Source organism: Phodopus roborovskii, unplaced genomic scaffold (assembly GCF_943737965.1).
Source record: "Phodopus roborovskii unplaced genomic scaffold, PHOROB, whole genome shotgun sequence".
Lineage (NCBI taxonomy): Eukaryota > Metazoa > Chordata > Mammalia > Rodentia > Cricetidae > Phodopus > Phodopus roborovskii.
This window is the reverse complement of record NW_026126558.1, coordinates 6,582,923-6,603,406: the sequence shown is the minus strand read 5'-3', so window position 1 is coordinate 6,603,406 and position 20,484 is coordinate 6,582,923. Positions and strand designations below refer to the sequence as shown.

The 20,484-nt window shown below is 52.9% G+C and overlaps 2 protein-coding genes across 5 annotated transcripts in view; one reads left to right on the top strand and one right to left on the bottom strand.

The window, feature by feature from the left end:
- Positions 1-13: 13 nt before the first annotated feature.
- Positions 14-5,991, top strand: Ctu2 (cytosolic thiouridylase subunit 2). Of its 2 annotated transcripts, none has more exons than XM_051201383.1 (15): positions 14-155; positions 371-445; positions 1,726-1,804; positions 1,955-2,014; positions 2,953-3,013; positions 3,343-3,452; positions 3,627-3,913; positions 3,988-4,123; positions 4,298-4,429; positions 4,888-4,979; positions 5,093-5,196; positions 5,280-5,418; positions 5,535-5,601; positions 5,677-5,735; positions 5,807-5,991. In XM_051201383.1, exons 1-15 carry the CDS (start codon positions 88-90, stop codon positions 5,949-5,951), a joined length of 1,614 nt encoding a protein of 537 aa, XP_051057340.1. In that variant the 5' UTR covers positions 14-87; the 3' UTR covers positions 5,952-5,991. The 2 variants fall into 2 exon arrangements, with proteins under 2 accessions (XP_051057340.1, XP_051057341.1); XM_051201384.1 differs by having other exon boundaries at positions 31-155; positions 292-445.
- The window catches only part of Piezo1 (piezo type mechanosensitive ion channel component 1), a 64,420-nt gene continuing 49,876 nt past the window's right edge, over positions 5,941-20,484 (bottom strand). For 2 of the 3 annotated variants that reach the window (XM_051201379.1, XM_051201380.1), the window contains exons 22-51: positions 19,966-20,170; positions 16,919-17,023; positions 16,253-16,406; positions 15,918-16,161; positions 15,742-15,838; positions 15,476-15,647; positions 14,906-14,995; positions 14,730-14,830; positions 14,177-14,248; positions 13,729-13,829; positions 13,033-13,126; positions 12,897-12,953; positions 12,638-12,810; positions 12,397-12,506; positions 11,978-12,184; positions 11,520-11,778; positions 11,262-11,450; positions 10,812-11,124; positions 10,311-10,446; positions 10,079-10,226; positions 9,747-9,961; positions 9,445-9,603; positions 9,212-9,359; positions 7,698-7,886; positions 7,500-7,592; positions 7,248-7,420; positions 7,061-7,183; positions 6,907-6,986; positions 6,605-6,821; positions 5,941-6,519 (exon numbers count right to left, since the gene is read on the bottom strand). In XM_051201379.1, the coding sequence (XP_051057336.1) occupies positions 6,270-6,519; positions 6,605-6,821; positions 6,907-6,986; positions 7,061-7,183; positions 7,248-7,420; positions 7,500-7,592; positions 7,698-7,886; positions 9,212-9,359; positions 9,445-9,603; positions 9,747-9,961; positions 10,079-10,226; positions 10,311-10,446; positions 10,812-11,124; positions 11,262-11,450; positions 11,520-11,778; positions 11,978-12,184; positions 12,397-12,506; positions 12,638-12,810; positions 12,897-12,953; positions 13,033-13,126; positions 13,729-13,829; positions 14,177-14,248; positions 14,730-14,830; positions 14,906-14,995; positions 15,476-15,647; positions 15,742-15,838; positions 15,918-16,161; positions 16,253-16,406; positions 16,919-17,023; positions 19,966-20,170 (4,674 nt within the window). In that variant the 3' untranslated portion in view covers positions 5,941-6,269. The remainder of the gene's footprint in view (positions 6,520-6,604; positions 6,822-6,906; positions 6,987-7,060; positions 7,184-7,247; positions 7,421-7,499; positions 7,593-7,697; positions 7,887-9,211; positions 9,360-9,444; positions 9,604-9,746; positions 9,962-10,078; positions 10,227-10,310; positions 10,447-10,811; positions 11,125-11,261; positions 11,451-11,519; positions 11,779-11,977; positions 12,185-12,396; positions 12,507-12,637; positions 12,811-12,896; positions 12,954-13,032; positions 13,127-13,728; positions 13,830-14,176; positions 14,249-14,729; positions 14,831-14,905; positions 14,996-15,475; positions 15,648-15,741; positions 15,839-15,917; positions 16,162-16,252; positions 16,407-16,918; positions 17,024-19,965; positions 20,171-20,484) is intronic. The other variant, XM_051201381.1, reaches the window with a different exon arrangement.

The following is a 20,484-nucleotide window of genomic DNA, read 5'->3' as shown; positions in this document are numbered from 1 at the left end:
TTGCGTCATGACAGACAGCGTCCGCTTTGCGCTAACGTCATTTCGTCGCGCCAGCTCTCCACTACCGCGGACTAGCCCAGCACCTCCATGTGTCAGGCCGGTGAGGACTACGCGGTGTCGGCTCACCGGGAGCCTCCGCCGGTGCCGCGGCCGGGGTAAGAGCCTTCTATACCAGGCCAAGGACAGCCCTCTTCGGCCCACGTAGCCACAGACCTGGTCGCTGTGACCCTCTTTGAGTCAGCAGCTAAGCATAGACCCTGGTGTGTGAGCCAGGCACTTCCACTGGCTCAGGCTGGGAAGCGAGACGCTGGCTCCCCCAAGTTCGCCGCGGTGCGAGAATTTGCCATGTATGTTCTTATTCTCTCCAAAGCCGGGAGCAAAAGTGTGTGAAGTGCGCAGAAGGCCTGCCGGTGGTGGTGATACGAGCGGGAGATGCCTTCTGCAGGTGAGATCTTGGCAGCCACTCTTTCCAGGCTTGCTTTTTTCTTGTAAGGGAACAGTTACTTTGTACGTGCTTGCCACATTGGCCCTGACCACAAGTAGTGGTGGGGAACCACTGGTAACGACCGTTGTCATCTAAACTAGGCTCACGCCTGTAATTCCAATACTAGAGATCTTATGACAGGAGAGTTACCACAGATTCGAGGCCAGCTTGGACTACAGAGAGGCCCTGTCAAACAGAATCCCACAAATTTCCTTGCTAGGCCTAGTGGTAGGAAGATCTCTGGGGAAGTTTATGTAGTGTCCAGACTCGAGGGAAAGATGCATTGAAAGACAGGCATTTGGGGCAGTTGTAATCCGGGCAGATAAGAACATTAGAATATCTTGGGAACTCTGGGTGGAAGTTGTTCCTTCTTTCACAGGATACAGACTTGGAAGGAGAGCTCAGTCTTCTCTCAGGTCTTTGGACAGGAACAAGAAATTATTCCCATTGGGGCCACAGCATTTTATCTGTAACTTTAATGGGTTACCTCTTTTGGATTTCAAATGTTTTAATAAGACCTATTAACTCTCCAATGGCAGGAGCGTGTATCTCCAGTGTTATTCTTCTAATACCTAATAGTATCAGCAGTAGCCTTGTATACTGTATGTTTGTTCAGTGAATGAAGATTTCACATTTCTAAGTCCTTTGAATCACTGAGTCTGGTTTTGTTTTTTGGTTTTTTGGGAACTAGCGATGTAGATCCGGCTTGGCCTCAAACTGACAGAGATCTGCCTCCCAAATGCTGGGAGTAACATGTAACATGTGTCACCACTGTCCAGCCTGACTCTGTGTGTTTTTTTTTTTTTTTTAAGATTTTTCTACAAAATATTCTGGTGGAGGGAGCGGAAACTGATTTCCCGAACCTTTCTTGTCACCCACCCAGTATGGTTTGGGAGCGCTGTCAGACAGGGTTTTGAGATTTCCCTGCTTCCCCTGTGCACCTCAGAGAGTCAGTGCCTGTCTGCAGCAGCCTTGAAACAAATGATCAACATGTTTTTGAAAAGACTTCATCCTGTTCCAATCGTGGCTCGGTCTTTCTTTTGCTGAATCCTTCCTAACCACCCAGGGGGCCCACGGGGAGCCCTGGGGGTCATAACCAGGAAAGCTCCTCCATCCACCTCCCTCACCAGGCTCTGACAGAGTGTCTGTGTGAAGATGTTGCCTCTTAGGGTGGATACTGCCATAGGTTCCTGGTCTAGTGGGTAGGTGCAGAGCAGCCCCTTTTTATATCTGTATTACAGGGATTGTTTCAAGGCATTCTATGTTCACAAGTTCAGAGCCATGCTTGGGAAGACCCGACTCATCTTTCCTGGCGAGAAGGTACAAGTGGGGCCTGGGTGCTTGACTGTTAGCCCCTGCCGACTTCCCGTATGTGCATTTCCTCAGCTGGCCTGCTATCTCTGAACTTGGTATCTGGGGCTGCTCACATTGAAGATGCATGTCCTTGCTGATGCTCTCTCCCAACCCCAGGTGCTGTTGGCATGGTCCGGGGGGCCGTCATCCAGCTCCATGGTCTGGCAGGTTCTTGAGGTATGTGTGCACCATCCTTTGGGCCTAAGCTTCTGGATTGAATTAACGGGCCTCTTTCCTCAGCCTGCACTACAAAGGTTTTGATTGACACTAGACAGAATACCCCCACCCCAGCTGGGACACCTGTAGGATCTCACGTGTATATTCAGCAGGTGTGCAATCCAGAAGCAGGGAGAAGTGGCCTGAGTAGAAGGGGATGAGGCAGATAGGATGGGGACTCAAGTTGAGAATGCCTGACACTGATGAGGGTATGCAGGGTTTCCTTGAGGGGCCTTGGCACAGAAGAGGGACCTGCACCAACTAGAGGGGTCAGAGTACAGGCTGTAGTTGATAGGACAGGAATCGGTAAGTGGCAGTGCTGTTCCAGTGTGAATACCCTGTGTGGTACTTCTAGGGTTTTTGCCTTACCGGCTGGTCCCCTAAATTTGTCCATGTGGGGGTGAGATAGCTCACCATGAAGCCATTTTTGTCAGTGTCTGATACCACTCCTCTTAGAACTCCCTGCTCCTGTCTTTCACGGGCTGTCTCCTCTATTCTTACATACCAAATCACTTTCTGAGGGTTCTGAGGTGCCCAGTAGGTGGTAAAGTGCCCCCACGGCCCCATGGTCCAGCTGGTTGTCTCAGGCTGCTTAGGTGTCAGAAACGGACTGGAGAGGGTGGGTTCTGAAGTTTCTGATACAGATAGGATATGCCCTCATGTGGGAGCAAGACTTGCATCCACATACCTTCCTATTAGGAAGGAAGGCCCAGACCCCTTGATCCATCTGTAGGAAGGGAGACCCAGATCCACACTTTGTCCTGTTTGAAGGGGAGACTTGGGACCATATATACCCGTGTGAGGAGGGAATGGGCAGGCAGTTTTGTTCACTGTCTGGGAAGTCTGGAGTCCAGAGAAATGCTTTTAGCCACGTCTGAGCCCTGACACTTCTCTTCTAGGGCCTGAGTCAGGGTTCTGCAAAACGGCTGCGCTTTGTGCCAGGAGTCATCTATGTTGATGGTATGTCCTTTCAGTTCCCAACAATGATTGGTGAACCCCAACAGGCCCTTCAGGGGACACACTGCGGACAGAGGTGCCTTTCTAGTTATATTGAAGGGCCCAGGGATTGAGGAAGGTGAGTTTAGAGCTGGTCTTTGGGGATGGAAGACTGGGCAGTTTCTTTAGCTGTGAGGGGAGCCAGTCCTACCCTTACATACAGAAACTTTCTCTGAAGAGTAGACGGAAGAGTAGATGTGGTGGGACTTCTGTGTGTGACACTGACTACCTCAGCCTGTCCCATCACGCTCTTCCTCTGTGAATCCTATGTACTTCCCACCTGGGTTTTACAGAGGGAGCAGCCTGTGGCCAGAGCCTAAAGGACAGAGCAAAGACCTTGGCTGAGGTGAAGCTGATCCTGCAGAACACTGGATTCCCATGGCATGTGGTTGCCTTAGAGGAGGTAGGTGGGTCTGCCCCTAGTGGTGACCTGTGGTGACCTTGGAGGGGATACCCATCAGGTCCACATGCTTGTTTATTGGCCATCCTGTGGGCCTCTTGCCCTGGGCCTTGGTTTTCTAACTCTTTTGGAGGGCAGGTGTGGGCCTTGGACAATGTCCCTTCTTTCTTCTGGAAGGTGTTCAGCTTGCCACCATCGGTGCTGTGCTGTGCTTCCCAAGAGCCAGCAGGGACAGAGGAGGCCTACAAAATGGCTGTGGACAGCTTCCTGCAACAGCAACATATGCTAGGGGTTGAGGGCTATGCCAGCCCAGCTCAGGGGGAAGATCAGCCACACCCATCCCACAGCCAGGAACCCCTAGGCATGGCTGGGTCCCCCATAGCTGCCCAGACTGAGGCCTTGTCTAGGTTGTTCAGCTCCATAAGGACACTGACAGCCAAGGAGGAGCTTCTGCAGACCCTGAGGTGAGCTCACCACCCCTAGCCCTGCCTGGCTTGTAGGATTCCAGCTCCAGCTTCTCTAATTCACCCCATCACAGGACCCATCTGATTGTGCATGTAGCCCGAACCCATGGCTACTGCAAGGTGATGACTGGGGAGAGCTGCACCCGCTTGGCCATCAAACTTATGACCAACCTAGCCCTGGGGAGAGGAGCCTTCCTTGCCTGGGACACGGTATGCAGGGCCTAGAGGCCAGGTTATCCCTTGCCTCTTTGTCCTCTTTTATTTGAAAGCACCTTTGGATTTTCCTGGGGTCTTCCAAGTGGAGAGGCCTGGGACCCAGTTGTAGATGGTAGTGGCAATAAGAGGAGGTGAACTAGGATTTGAGACATAGTGTCTGCTCCCCAGGGCTTCTCAGATGAGCGGCATGGGGATGTGGTGTTGGTGAGGCCCATGCGGGACTACACCTTGAAGGAAGTGGCCTTCTACAACCACCTGTTTGGTGTTCCCTCGGTCTTCACACCAGCCATTGATACCAAGGTGAGAACTGCTTGGGCTAGTTGGGCATAGCCTCTCCATTTAGGGTCAGAAATCCCTGGTGCATTCATTGTTGAGGACTTGCATTGAACCCTTGCCAGCCAGCTTCAGCCCTTCCTCTCCTAAGGCTGGCCCTGAGGTCCCAGCTGGTTCTCTGTGACTTTTAGCACCTGCTCTCTTGCCTCTGAAAAGACCAGTAGCAGTGTCTGTGTATCCCAGGGTCCTCCAAGCATGCCCTGTATCCTAGAAGAGCAGGCTGATACCCCTAAGGAGAAGGGTTGGAGGGAGAGGGTTAGTCTGTCCCTGAGGTGAAGGGGTGGCAAGGGGTGTCTTCTACACTGTATGAATCCTGTGCTGGTCTTAGTCCCCTGGGGCTGGCCATGTGAAGCCCATGGTACTTGCTTTAGGTGCCCCTCAGCCCTTCTAACATCCCCACCACCACCACATCTGATTGTCCCTAGGCTCCAGAAAAGGCTAGCATCCACCGGCTGATGGAAGCCTTTATCCTGAGATTGCAGACTCTGTTCCCCTCTACAGTCAGTACTGTGTACAGGTGTGTGCCATTGAGGGTGCTGTCTGCCTGCTTCCCACACTTGAGGGGAGCAGAGCCTATGGCTGGAGACATACTTGTTACCTATTCCTGTTTGCCTGTGCACCTGCCAACAGGACAAGTGAGAAGTTGGTCAAGGCTCCCCGGGACGGCTGTGCCACTGGCTCCTCAGGCCCCAGCTGCCTCCTCTGCATGTGTACCCTGGACATTGACACTGCTGGTGCGTGCAGGGCCTTCTTGGAGAACTGTGTGGGGGTGGTTATTTGGCTGCCCCAGGGTCCCCTCAGCCCCTCTCTGTTGCAGACAGTGCCACGGCCTTTGGGGCTCAGTCCTCCTCACATCTCTCCCAGATGCTGCCTGGTGAGGCTGGGATGCCTGCCTCACCCTGCTGTGGTGCAGGGGAGGGTCTGGCCCAGAGCTGCCACAGGGGAGTTGGCAGGAGGTAAGACCCTGCCTGTGCCCTGCCCTGTGGACAGGGGTGGAGGGGGCAGGAAGACTGTGGCCTTAAACAGACGTCAATGTTAGATCAGACACACAAGTTCAGTTCTGCTTCTACAGGGGGGATACGCAGGCCTGTATCATAGAACAGCTGTGTTACGGCTGCCGGGTGAACATGAAGGACCTGGTGAGTGGCCGTCCGTATGTCCTTGTGAGCTGTCCTTAAGGTCCCCTTGGCTTCTCACACTGCCATCTGTTGTAGCCCTCCCTGGACCCATTGCCACCCTACGTCCTGGCAGAGGCTCAGCTCCGCAGCCAGAGGTAATGCCTGCTTTTTGGGGAGACTTCTGGGGAGACCCCCCAGGACTGGTTCTCACGGCAGTCTCCCTTAGGGCCTGGGTCTCTCCAGAAATTCAGGAGTATCTGATTACAGACGATGATGAGGAAGAGGAGGAGAAAAGCAGAGCGGAACCTGGGCATACCCAACCATGCAAAGCTATTAAGCAGGAAGGCGAGAACACTGGGATTGGTCTATGACTGTCCATTTGTATAAATAAAAATGTTTTTACTTAGAAAACTCTACAGTACTTGTGGGAAGGGAGAGCCAGGCCCCCAGACCCAGTGTGGCTACCCCTGAGCTACACTGGGTCCCCAGCCCAACAGGTGGGGACGCAACAGGTAGGGACACAGCATCCCTTTGACAGCAGCATCAGCAGGGCTTACATGGGCCAGGAGGATGTGTCACAGCTCGTAGCCTCAGGCGGCTACACTCCTATCCAAGGAGCTCTGTCAGCCCTGGTGGCCATGCTGCCCTTGGGGCAGCTCCTTCATTCCCGGTGCCCAGGAGCCGGGCTCCTACTCCTTCTCACGTGTCCACTTGATCATGGTTTCTGGTGAGCGGTACAGGAAGATGAGCTTGGCATACAGCTCCTCCTCCAGCTCCAGCTCACGGGTCTCCCGCACCAAAAAGATATCCTGGCATAGCTTGAGGATACGGTCCACATATGGCAGCTCCTCGAACATGATGGAGTGTGAAATATCACTGAAGAAACCCCGCATAAACTTGCCAATGACCAGCACAATGGACAGGTATAGCCCCACAATCCTGTTGGGAGAGGTGTGTGAATCAGGACCACTCAGAATTCCCCTGGGGGTGGGGGAGCTACAGGAGGTTCCTCTGTAGTACTCACCCATAGCCGGCCAGGAAGCCGAGGCTGGGTGGGCTGACCTTGTCACTGAAGATGACCATGGGCAGCAGGTTGCAGTCAGCTTGGCAGTCCTGCAGCTCAATCACCCACCACTCGAGGAAGTCGGAGGCCTTTGTGTCTGCTTGTTCCCCAGAAGCCCCTGTACCCACCTGCTCCCTCCGAAGCTGGATGCGCACGCCAAGATAGTCGGCTTCTTCATCTGAGTTGAGTGGGGTAGTTGGAGTCTGGGGCCATCACCCATCCCTGGCCTAAGCTGTGTCCCAGCACCCAGATTCCACACTCACCTGGCTGCAGCTGCTTCACTGGGTTGGCTTCAGGCCCATTGGGAGCACGAATGTACTTGGGGAAGAGGTTGGGAATGACCCTGTGGGAGGAGTCAGCAAGTCAGGGGCATCTTAAGCCCTCCTGCCCACCTGCCCCGAGGTGGTCTCCACTCACACTGACTGATCAAGTCTGCCCTCGAGCAGTTGGGCCAGCTGCCTCCGTGCTGTACTGTTGGGGGCCAGCTCCAAGGTGTGCTTCTCGTTGGTATACTCCACTTTGCCACCCTTGGCCAGGTCCCTGGGGGATGGGCAGTGTTAGGCAGTGTGGGGCATGCCCCAGACCCTGTAAACACAGGACCCACCTTTGGAAATTCCAGGTGAAGCGCAGTGTAATGTCAGCTGTGCCATTGTACAGCTCCTGCTTCATCTGGGCCCGGCTTGGAGGACTAATGCGCCATAGTGCCCCAGAGCTGCCCTCGATCTGCGCAGTGACGATGTCCTCAGGACTGTACTGGCTAATGAACTGCATGGCTAGCTGTGTGGAGCATACCTCGGTTATGGGCAGCAGGCCACCTTTTCCCTGCCAGCCCACCTCGCACCAAGTGGTCACTTACTGGGTAGGGGTCAAACTGCTGGGACAGCTCCTCATAGGCCTGGGGTGTGAAAGGCACTATCGATGGCTGCTGGGCGCTCATGGTGAACAGCGGCTAGGGATGGGATGCATGATCAGTGTGGAGCCATCCACAGTCCGCAAGGAGTGGGTGTAGCCTCTCATTAGTGGGGAATGGGTGGGCTGGAGGCTGGCTACTCACCTCGTAGCCACCCAACTTGAGAGTGACAGTGACATCAATGGGCTGGTTGACGACACCCACCACAGAGCGTATCAGTGACATGAAGAGCAGTGGGAACCAGATGATGGCAATGATAAAGAGGATGATGAGGCCACCCATACCATACTTGACAATTTTCTTTTTCTTCTGTCCTTTGGGCTGTGGATATTTCTGGAAGGGAGATAGTGGTCACCCTCCCAGCCTCTCGGTCACAACCTGGTGTCACTGAATAGGCCTGAGGTCCAGAGATAACCCTGAATAGGGTCAGCTGCTTTAGTGAATGGGGCTGGGACATTAGCTGCACGTCACACTCACAAGAGAAGGGAGCCTACTTTCTGCACAGCTGCAAGCAAGGACATTGGACAGAGAGCATGATGTGAGTTTAAAATTCCTAGAAGACAGACATCTCTGCAGTCTTATAGTTGGGGCCTTTGGAAGACACCAGAAGTGAACACAAAAGGGGAAACAGTATTTTTTAAATTAACTTTGTGTTTCAAAAGTGATAATGAGAGTACACTGCCTTTGTAGAAGTCCAGAGTTCAGTTTCTAGAACTCATGTTGGGTGGCTTACAACTGCCTATAACTCCAGCTCCAGGGGGATCTGACGCCTTCTGGCCTCCATGGGCACCTGCGCTCATGTACATAACCCCCCCCACACACACACATACACATAATCAAGAATAATAGAAATCTTTTTCTAAAGCAAGGACAGCCAGAGTGTGGGAGAGTGCAGAGCAGCCATGTGGTGGAATGGAGTAGCCAGAGCCTACGAAGAATGCTTACAAACCTAACATGACCTGGCCACATCTAGCATGTGATCTGAACAGATGTTTCTCTAGGGAAGACAATCAGCCAGCAATACATAAACTGTCAAACATGTGAACTTCAGTTTGCTGGTGAGAGAGATGCAGTCACATACAGTCACATACAGTTCAAAATGACTGAACAGTGACCTCATAAGTGTCATGCATAGGCTGACACACACGGTGCAAACAGTAGCAGCCCATCCATGCAAAGGTAGCTAGACACGTTGGAGTTTCTGCACTCCATGGAATCTATTATATAGATGTAAGGAAGCGCCTTGAGAACACTGCTAAGGGGAGGAAGCCTGGCACAAAATGGTTCTGTGTTAGCAAACAGGCAAACCCACAGACAGGAAGTACACTACAGACCACCAGGGATGGAGAGGGGAGATCGGGAACAACCAATAAAGGGGACGGGGTTTCTTTGTGGGGTGGAGATATCCTAAAGCTGACTGCAGTGGTGAGTGCATGTACTTTGTGGATTATACTAAACCAGGGTACATAGCCCTGGTAATAAACAGCTAATACCGGCCTGCCACCACCATCAAACCCAAGGGCCCAGTCCACTGTCCCCTGATGACCCCTAGACCCACTGCAGCTGTCCATGAGATCTAGAAAGCTCCTTTCTTTGGGCTGTTGTGCAGGTAGGTTGTAAACTCCCAAAAGATATCCATCCATCCTCTACCCTGGCACCTTCTCTGTTTCTCGGCTGCACTTGACAATGAAGATGTTGGCATAAATGTCTTCCACACACATCCAGTTGGACAGGGACAGTGTGGTGTCAGTCCACACCCAATCCATGACTGCCCGCAGCTCCACCAGGAATGGCACTAGACGGAACCTGCCAAGGCCAGGGTTCCATCAGCAGACGCAGCCTACAATGGCTTCTACCTGTTCCACATGCTCCCTAGGCAGACCACACTCACCCCTGGAAAAGGAAGAGGTTTACATGATTGTACTTCTTGGTGAGGAAGTTGCCCAGGATACGGGTGGGGTAGCCACAGCGGATCTGGTAGGCAGACAGGGCAAAGTAAATGCACTTCACGAAGTACCACAGCTGGGCCACTGCATTCTGGTTGAACATTCTGAATGGAACAGGACAGGATGTCAGGGAGGGTGAATCTGACAGAAACAGTTCTGGAGGCCAATCCAAACTGCGCCATATCCAGAATGTACAGTGCATCAGGGTAGAACAAGGCTCCTGGGTGCAGTGCCTCACATCACCCACCTCTCAGTGACAGCTGGTAAGATGAAGAACATCCAGAGGTGAATGGCCACCACCAGGACCACCTGGAAGGCCAGCTTGCCCAATACAGTCTTGCGCAGGTAGAGGGCACGGTCAATGACCATGGTGCTGAACTGCACCAGCAGCATGAACAGGAATGCCTCTGGCACCTGGTCATCTGACAGTGAGGACGCAATGTCTGTGGCTGCAGAGTGCTTCTGTAATGGAGGGCACGGGTTGGGGAGATGGAGCTTAGTGCACCTGAGAATTCTGAGGGCATGCACGCCAAAGGCCTAAAAGCCAGTCTTCCACTCTGGGGTCCCAGGTCAACTTACCCCAAAAGCCCAGAAACCAAAGACAATGATGATGAAGTCAACAATGTCAGCCAGGAACATGAGAACATAGACATCAGTGGCTGCTCGGTACTTGGTGTGCAGAATGTCATGGAAGAAACGTCGCAGGGGTTGATATATGCTCTGAGCTCTGTGGATGGACATCATCAGAGGGTATCCAGCTAGAAACCACCTTCCTGCCCCAATGCCCACCATTCCCAGTCAGATCACTCACAGTGATAGGCAAAAGCGCTGCAGCCGGCGCCCAGCTGCCTTCATTCTTTCCTGAACCTTCAATTTTCCTCGAGTTTGATGTGCTCTCTTTCTCCCTGCAGCTTCTTTTTCTTCTTCTTCTTCCTCCTCCTCAGCCTCTGTAAGGGTGTATGTCCAGGGAAATGCCAGTGAGCCCACCAGGGACTAGGTGTCTACTCCAACAAGCTATCATCACTCCACTTTACAGACAGCACAGGGATTTCCCCATTTCCACACAGTCAGCAGTGAGAGCAACTGCTGCTGTGTCCTTTCTTGGGGTAGGCTTGAGATTTCAGCTCAGGCCCATAGGCATTTCATCCTAGGTATAGGGACAACTCCAAGGACAGATACAGGGAGAGTATTGAACAACTGTGTGCTTCCCAATGGGTTGTCCCTGTGCTGTCATGGGCATCTCCAACTGAGGGGTCATCTGTGTCTCCTCCTCTCAGGAGGAATCTGGCAGGGGTCTAGTCTGGGTTCTCACCCATAGCTGCTGCTCCTTTGGCTCCTGGAGTTTTTTTCCTTCTTCTGAAGCGTATGCTGATGTGCCTCTTGTTTTGGGGCTTAAGGTCCTCTAGGGGCTCTTGGATCACATCCTTAGATTCAACATTCCTTTTCTCTTGGATGTGATCCCTGGGGGTACCAGCCAATACCAGCTCCTCAGGATGCTCAGTGCCTGCCTCAGGCTGTGATTCCAGCACAGCTTCTGACTCTTCCTCAGCCTCCTGGTCCTTCTCACTATTCCTGTGATGATCCTTGGAGAAACTGTCCTCCTCATGGTCCCAGAGGCCATAGCACTACAGAAAATACAGGGGAGCAGTCAGGAGGCCAGACCAAAGCCATGCTGTGTCATTCAAGAATCCAGATTTGCCACTGGGCTTAACGGGAGTTTCCAAGGAGTCCCTGCCACCCCTGCCCTAGCTTGTGGGCTCACCAGGAGCTGGGAGCGGTGGAAGAAGAGAGCCAAGAGCTGCACCAAGTCATACTTGATATAGCTGTCAGTTTTCTCAAGACCCAGGATGCGTGGAGGGAAGTAGGGCTTGTTCTCATAGCGCCGCAGCACCATGTAGCTATTCCAGGGGAAGAAGCCAAACTGGAACAGGTACTTGGTGACCACCATGACCTGCAGGACAGGGCACTCAGCATGCGTCAGGTAAAGGCGACAGCCCCAACCCTACAAGCTGCCACCCACCTCAGTGAAGACGATGGCTGTCATCCAGAAGCGTTTGCTTGGCCTTGGGATGGTCAGCATGGCCCACAGAAAAATGAGCACGGGCAGCACCAGGGAGGCAGCTGAGGCTGTCACCATGTGGTTGAGGATGATGATGAAGTAGCAAAGCAGCTCTGAGTGTGCAGCTATACACTGGTACATGGCTCTTAGCAGCCGCAGTGTCCGGCCCTGCTGTGCTTCAAACTGCTCAGCCTCCTCCAGCTCAGGGATGTGTAGGCGCCTGCCACAGACACAGAAGTTTGGGGGCAAGAGCTAGGAGTACCCCTAGGGTGCAGAGCCCAACCTGCAGCCATAGTTAACAGACAGACTCCAACCTGAGGCCCAACTAGTTCCGCCCTCTCTCACCCAGCTCCTCCCACTGGGTTTTCTACTCAGCAGAATTCCCTTGAAAACCTGCACTCAGCCTAGCCCTGTCCCACCTGTCCAGAAGCAGCTCACTGGCTGTGCGCATCCGTGTGCGAGCATTGGCTAGAAGCTCCTGGGAGCTATTCAGCGAGGTCCCAGCTGGGAGGTCCCCAGTGTCGGTGATAATCTCCTCACTGCCACTGCGGGTGTTATAGCCTGTGCTCAGGGGGCTGCTGGTGTCATCTGTCATGCTACTCAAAGGCTCTTCGGCTCCCAGCCCACTATGGGAGAAAGGGTTACAGAGAGAGCCAATCCTTAGGCTCTGGGGGAGGATAAAGGAATGGTACCTGGAGGATAACAAGGGGTAGCTGAGACTGAACAGTGCTATACCCCGATGACCTGTCAGCAGCTCAGGGGTCAGTCCCTGCTTTGGGCCAGAGGACAAGAAATGGGGACCAGGGCTCACCCCAGGCCCCTTGGGCTCTGCACCAACCTTGAGGCTGTGCTGGGTCCATCACGGGTTTCCACGGGACCTGCTGACAGTGTGGTCTCAGGTTCACTCACATAAAGCTGGTCTAGCACCCCTCGGTGTACCTCTCCACCCTGCAGAGAGCATGGGAAAGATTTCAGGCCATTGGGATGGGCCCAGCTGTGCTCATACATGCTTAGCAGGCAGTAGGTATGGGTGTGGCCTTGATGAGGTGTAGGAGGGGCTCGGCCTAAGCGGTCCTTACCCGCAGAAGTTCCTGGGTGAGCAGGTAGCGCTCTGCGCGAAGCACATCACTCATGGTGCGGTGGTGCTTTGTGAATGTGCACAGCCAGCGTGTTAGCCCATCTACTGTGGCCTGGCCCAGCACCCACAGGAATTGCATGGTGCTCAGTACACGTTGCATCATATGGCTGTGGCCTACAAAGACAGCAGGACGGTACTGGAGGGTTGGCTGGCCACGAGAGACTTCAGCCCCGGGCCCACTTCCCAGCAAGCCCACATACCTGCCATCTCATCCTCTGGGACCTCTACTGGCTCCACCTCCTGGCTTGAGTCACCTCCTGGGCACAGGGATAATCAGCATCAGGTGGCCCTGTAGCTCTCCTACTGGAGCCCCCCCCCCCCCCAAGCACAACTCACCAGAAGCCAGCTGTCCTGCCTGCTCCTGCCGTGCCTGCTCCCGACGCTGCCTCAGCACTGTCTGGGCATTGGTTACCCATGCCTGGTATGCCATCTGCCAGCCAGATTTCTTGGTTAGAACTCTGGCATCTCTAGCTGAGATATCCATTCAGCCTGGCATCATGGTCCCCTCCCAAGGAAAAGGATGGAGGGACAGCCATATACTAGATCTGGTCAGCCATGGAAAAGATCCTAGATCCTGCTCTCTATCCAGCTGTGGGTCTTCAACTCCCCAAGTCCTCTCTGGAAATGGACTCCAGAGACTGATAGGAAGACAGACATGCAGCTGCCCGGCATGACCTGTCCCTCAATGCCAGGTCCTCAAAGATGGACAAGGGCCTCTCCTGAACACCAATATCCATCACACATGTAGCCTCTTTCTCAGACCAGGAGGCAGTCACAGAGCCCAGGAGGTAAGGAAGAGGATGTCAGAGCCAGGACTTTGATGAATGTAGCAGAGGGCCACAGCTGTATAGCAGAGGGGCATGACCCTTGCATCTACAGCTTATTTCTCCAGCTGCCTGGATAGGTCTGATGGGCTAGGTGGACTTCTTTGATATGTAGGAGCTGGACTCCAAGGCCCGCAAATGTCTACCCTCCAAACCGCCCCATTCAGGAGCTCCACAGACAAAGCAGGAAGGTATGGCTCCAGCTCACCTGGAAGGCATTCTGTGCTGCAGGCCTGGGGTCCTCAGGTAGGGTCTCCTCTTCCTCCTCGCTATCTGACTCAAATAGGAAGTAGTCGCCAGAGTGGATGACTGTAGTCAACAGGGGTAGGAAAGGGTATGTGTATGTGAGAGCCAGTCTCATGGCAGAGTTGATACCTCCCCAGCCAGACCCTGAAAATCCTGGAGTTCCTATCTTCAGTTTTGAGTTGGGTGGTAGCAGACCCATTGTTAAGGATGCTGGTCCCCCTCAGCATCTTCCACCCATATGGCCTTGCTTGAGTGTCAGCCTTCCCACTAGAACCATCCCATCCAGGGTTCAGTAGGATGAGGAAGGTGGTCCATGCACAGAACACAGGTCAGAGAGCCTGACATGACCAGACAGGACAAGGAAAAGCTAGGGTCAATAGCAGAAGTGCAGAGGGGTGAAGGCAGGGTACCTGTGGCATGGTCCAGCCAGGGGCGCCACCACTGTCTCCGTGGCGGGGAGGAGCCCCCTGAGCTGTCAGGCCCTGTGGAGGGGCAAGGCAAGCGTGAACAAGCAAGGGAGGCTTGTAAGGGCAGTCTATCTTGGGTACAAGGGCACATGGCAGAGACAGAAACAGACACACAGAACTCCTGCAGTGACAAGGTTCCATGTGGTGCCACATGTCTCAGAGCCCTGGAGGAATGGAGAGGGGCAACAAGTGCAGGTGGACATTCCCAGGTGGCCATGTGACCTTCTGGGACACAGGGTAACATATCACATGGCACAGGACTAGGAGCAGAGTCCTGAAGCGTACCACTTACACGAAGCACAGGACAGGGGACAGGGTCCTGTGTCACATCACTTACATATAGCACAGGACAGGACAAGGGTGTGGGGCCCTGTGGCACATCACTTGCACAGTTGCAGGGAGGCTCCAGCAGCATAAACATGCTTGGATGCAGTTTGTGTGTGCGTGAGGGAGGGGGTGGCTGCCCTCTGAAGCTCTGGGTTTTGTCCATGGTTACCTGGCTCCTGGCTGGGATTCTGGGAGTCGGTGGACTGGAGTTGACCACGGTTTGCCTGGCTCTGCCTGTACTTCTCCTGTTTGGCACGGATGCGCTTCATCCTACAAGTAGGAAGGCGTTCTGAGTGCCAGGCTGGCCAGAAGGGTCAACGGGTCCCTAGCCCAGATGACACTTACTGCCTTTTCAGCTGGGCCAGAGACTTCTCCTCAATCTGGCGGTGGAAGTTGATACTCTTAAGGTTGGCTGCGTTGTAGAGGGCAAAACCCCTGCAAGGAAGAGTGAGACATCAGCACTTATATCCGGGTGCACGGGTTCTCTCTCCCTCTGGGATTGTCTGGACTCAAGGCCCTGCCCCCAGGGAGCCTGCCTGGCCCTCCTACTCATACTGAGGCATGTGCCATCACAGGAAGGGACACTGGGTGGCAACTCTGGGGTAGGTAGATGAAGCTGCTGACCCTAAGTTCAGCTCTAATGGCAGAGACCGCTGCTGGGAGTATAATACCACGTCACAGCCCTCCAGCTGGGGGACACTCAGGCCAATTCGGGCCATATGTTAGGCTAAAACACTGCAGGGCCATACTGTCTTCTCAGCTATGGGCAATAAGGGCAGGTCTGATGATACCAAGGTACCAGGGGTCCTTTGCTCCCCCTTTTGGTGACAGGACCGAGAGGAGGTGTTATTCTAGGGGAGATGTGCTGAGGATGATGGGCTCTTCCCCACCCTAGGGCGAAGCAAGTGGCCAGACCTGGAGGCCTGCAGGGCAGTGGCCTTCAGCTCAGCACTGACATGCAGGAAGTAGTAGCTGAGAAAGATGCGCCGTTGCAATAGCAGGAAGAAGAAACAGACACTGTCCCAGATGATACCAGCCTCCTCCACAGGCAGCAGGCAGTCCCGGTCTCTGCTCATCATCTCTTTGGCTGTGATGCAAGAGACCATCATGGCTAGGGGTCAGCACCAGAAGCAGTGGAGAGTCTCCCGCCTGCCCCTCACCCACATTTCTTGCCCACTCACGATCGTAGTAGCCTTTGACTGTGCACACGAGGCTGAAGAGCTGGATGACCCAGCAGAAGTTGCTCTGCATTTGCTCCACGAAGACACAGGACAGGAGCTGGGGCCGGGAGAGGGAGCAGGTTAACCCAGGGCTCCTGGGGAGGCCTGGGGCAGGGTTGGGTGGGCAGTCTGCTCACCGACAGCATATTCTTTGAGATGATGACGGTGACATTATAGAGGATGAGGCAGTCCCACAGCACGAGTTGGGCTCGTGTGTCCTTCTGTAGCAGGGTAGTGCCGAAGAGCAGCAAGTAGAAGCAGGCCAGCAGGTACCCCAGCCCAAAGATGCTGATGCGGGTGGCCCCTGTGACAAACACCACCACAAGCACCAGCCAGAACAGGTAGCGGAAGACAGCCACCTTCAGCATATCCAGATAGGACCTGGCAAGTGGTGATATCACTGAGGTTGCTGGGTCAGCCCAGCAACCTCCCTCCTTAGCAGGTGCTTCAGAGCGGGCAGTGTGGAACCTACCTGCAATGGATGAAGTTGGGTACAGGGTTGGGCTCCCCACGCAGGGGCTCCAGGTGGTCAGTGTTGATGCCAGCCATGCGCTGCCACTCCTCTGTACGCTCAGCAGAGAATACCTGCCACTGCTGGGAGGCGCAGAGCAGCAGGAGGAAGTCACCTGCAGGACAGGAGAGCTGCTGCAGGGGATGCAGCTTGCATATGAGGAAGAATGTTCTGCCAGGGACTGGGGGACCTGCTCCCATTTCACAACTGAGAGAGTGTCCATACATAAAAGCTGGAAACAGGAAGGTGTCCGACTGAGGACACACCAGTCTATATGTGTGTCAGGGAACATGGGCTGCTGTGGATCTCCCTGCACACTGTGGGGCCATCAGTGTGCACACCTGTGACCACACAGGTCTGCAACACTGTGTTCACCCATATACTCTTTTGACATCTTTTATTTGTATGGGGGTCAGAACTTTAGGCCCACCTGGATGAGGCTGTGGGGTGGCATGGGACTCCTATGGGATGAAACATCACTCAACTGTCACCACCTAGACAATTTGTCCCCTTGCTGGTTTCAGGCAAAGGTCCTTGTGTATCCAACAATCACCCTGCCTATGGAGTCCTTACACTCTCCTATGGGGTGGGCAGGTATCCCGGGGTGAGTGGTAGAGCTGTACTTACTGATAAGGTTGGTGGAGTTGGGGGCTCTGAAGAAGTCAGGCAGATACAGCCATTTGATTAGAGCAGAATTCATGGGGATGGCCTGGCTCCAGCGCCATGGGTAGTCTGTGGGTAGGAGACTCATCAGAAAAGGCACAAGCTGTCCTCACCCCATCTGCTACCAGGAATCTCAGAGGCCAGTGACTGTGTCACACATTCCAGTGTGGTTAGAACTTGTTCTCAACACCACTCACACAGTCTCAAGAACACTGACCCACAGATTCAGAGAGTCTAACAGGACATCATTTCTAAGCAGAAACTACAACAGGCTTGGGGTTGTTGTGGGTGGCAGAGGAGTCCACCAAAGGGTCAGAAGGCAGGATCAAGATGAGCCTCAACTGAGACGAGGCAGATAACTCCCAAGGAGATACCAATATTTGGAATGAATTATGGTTTAAATAATTTAATAGCATGAAACATAATGACCCAAAGCTGGAAATAAATCTTTCAACTGCTATGGTACTGCACACCCTTGATATTGTTGCTGAGGCAACAATTCCGCCTAAGTGAATATGAATACCTGAGACACCCTGTCATCACCTGAGGAATCTTGCTTGCACCCACTAAGAGAAAGAAACCAATTGCAACAGACCACACTGCACCATTCTACCCTGTGACATTGTTGGGCTGGAAAAAGATAGACTGGTACCCAAAGAAGGGCAGGGCTGACTTCAAAGGGCTGCATGCAGGGTGTTTGGCACTCTTGTCAAGAACCAGGGCCCAAGTTGGGCAGTGGGGGTGCATGCCTTAATCCCATCACTTGGGAGGCAGAAGCAGACAGATCTCTGAGTTCAAGGCCACCCTGGTCTACAGAGTGAGTTCTAGGGCAGCCAGAGCTACACATATCAAAACAAACAAATAAATGAACCAACAGGGCCCTCTGTGAACTCATCAAATCTGAAGGATAGAATACCACAGTATGACTCACTATGTCAAAAGAAAGTGGTCTAGGTATTAGAGGGAAACAGGGACAAACTGGGAGGTCAATGAGTGAAAATCCCAGAAGGTGCTGGAAAGAAAGGAACCAATTAGGATCACAGAAAACCATGCTTCAAGGGAAGGAGGCCCACTAGCCATGTGGACCATAGGTAGTGGCATCTAGGGTTACAGTCACAATAGGGCTGTTCTAAAACTCTGTCTGAAGAGGAATGGAGCTCCATCATCAGGGGTTGGCATTGGGGCACAAGATGAGACAGGGAACTCAGGAGCAGGAAATGTCAACATGTCTGAGAAGGCCAGGCCATGAGAGGGCTGGGAATGCCCATAGCCAAAGCTAAGATGTGTGAGAGACAAATCACACAGCAATAGTCCCAGAGTAGAGAAAGGGGAAAAAAACAGTCATCTCAGCACAGGAATAAACTTCTGAATAAACAAACAGAAGGAGCAATAGCTTTCTCTTTTAGAAGATGCTGAATGAGAAATGAGATTCGCATAATCTTAAAGCATCCCCCCTGTGATATTAATTAATTAATTAATTAATTATAAGGAGAAAAAATATAAATGTCCATGGAAAAATCTGTCAGGTAACACTGTAACTGAGTCACAAACGTTAAGGTCACCAGAAAGAAGACACAATATTCTCCAGGACACTCTCAGAACTGATCTGAAGTATTTGGAACCATTCCAGGTACATAACCAAGTTAAGGGAGACATCCCAGGCAATCTTACAGGGAGTGAGTGTCCATTCCTCAAGGACACAGAGGACAAGGGAAACCCAGGAATCACCCCAGCTGGCAGAGCAGGATGATCCAGGATGCCTACTGGGTCCCCACAACCTGGGGTAGGAGAACAGTCTGGGGACCTGAAATGCTTTCCACTCTGTTTAAGACAAAGAAGAGGGGCTGGGGTGTAGCACAGTGGCTGAGGACTTGCCTAACATGGTAAAGCCATGGGCTTCACCTCTACCCTGAGGATGCTTGAAAAAAAAAATTAAACAGGTAGTTGAAAAATGCAAGCACTCCCCTATAGAGAAGCTAGTAGAAGACTGATGACACATGAAGACAGAAAGAAAGACCATCACTGGACACTGGACAGTCTGTGTTAAATCTTATGGCTGTAGCCCCACATCCAACCCTTGGGGCATGTGGCAAAGCCACCAGCCTGGCTGTCCAGAAATGTCACAGGGATGGGAAAAGCTGGACGAAAGAGACAGAGAATACTGTGTTGTGGGATATTGCTTTAACTATACAAAGGTGAGTTACATTTGTTTATGCTGCATTTATTTAATTACAAAAAGATGAGTTTTCATTTGTTTTACTTTGCCTGCCTTAGGCACCTGATTGGTCTAATAAAAAGGTGAACAGCCAATAGCTAGGCAGTAGAAGGATAAGCGGGGCTGGCAGGCAGACAGAATAAATAGGAGGAGGAATCTAAGCTCCAGAGGGAGAAAAAGAGGGAGACACGGAGGGCCAATCAGCCAGGCGCTGCCAGACAGACAGACATGGAAGAAGCAGGACAAATAGGATGTACAGAAGAAAAGAAAGGTAAAAAGCTCCAAGGAAAACCATAGATGAGAGAAACAGGTTAATAAGTTATAAGAGCTAGTGGAACAAGCACAAGATGAAGTCGAGCATTCATAACTAATAAGAAGTCTCTGTCATGATTTGGGAGCTGGCTGGTTGTCCAGACGGAAGCCTGCTACAATAGAGCAGAGGCCAAACTGAAAACAGCTACAAGAAAGAACTGGTGCCGTTTTAGTACAGACTACACACCTGACACCAGCACTGCTGCAATAGGCTGTCACGGGAGGGAGGCCACAGCCCTGCAGGCACAGGGCCACCCCGCCCTCAGAACGCCAACCTCAAGTCATCACTGTGTGAAAGCGCCACAACTATGGCTCAAGTGGCCCAGGGAGAATATGCAGGTCACAGCGGATGTAACTGGTGCCCTTGACAGGAATCCAGGTGTGGCCAGGAAGGGGCCTGGGCAAAATCCAGGAGGGTGGACAGGAAACAGACCATGAGTTTCCATGCAAGAACATGTACCAAGCCCCTCAACCTGTGGCTTACCAATGCACAGTGCGGGTGGCATGCCAAGGCACAGCAGGTATTGGTACAGCAGGAACAATGTGAGGAACAGACAGTAATTGGGCCAGAGGTGGGCGATGGCCTCACGGCTCCGACGTGTAAGGATGGCTACCAGCCAGCAGCCATGTAAGATCACCATGAAGTTCATGCGCTGCCCGATCACATTCACAGCCATCAGGAAGCAGATCTGGAGGGGACACAAGTGATGGACATAATGGTAAGAAGAGACTCTGTGACCTGCTCCAGGTCCACAGACTCAGGTCATAGGGTGGCTCGTCTTTACTGAGGGCCAGTCACCTAAGCCACTGTCCTAGGAGGACAGCAGAGGATAGACATATCACCACACTTATAGGAATAGGTCAAGGCTCAGGGATGAGGGGCTCCGTGGCTGGGAAAGACTTTAATTTCAGGCACTGCCTAATTCTGCCAGGGAGAACAGTGTGACCCCCGTGGCCTTCCTGGGCACTGTGACAAGCCTCTCAGCGAGCCTCAGGGCACGCT

Coding starts and splice junctions, on each gene's coding strand:
- Ctu2 (XM_051201383.1), top strand. CDS start 88: ATGTGTCAGGCCGGTGAGGACTACGCGGTGTCGGCTCACCGGGAGCCT. Junction 3,014..3,342: donor AGGAGTCATCTATGTTGATG/GTATGTCCTTTC, acceptor TGGGTTTTACAG/AGGGAGCAGCCTGTGGCCAG. Junction 4,124..4,297: donor CCTTCCTTGCCTGGGACACG/GTATGCAGGGCC, acceptor TCTGCTCCCCAG/GGCTTCTCAGATGAGCGGCA.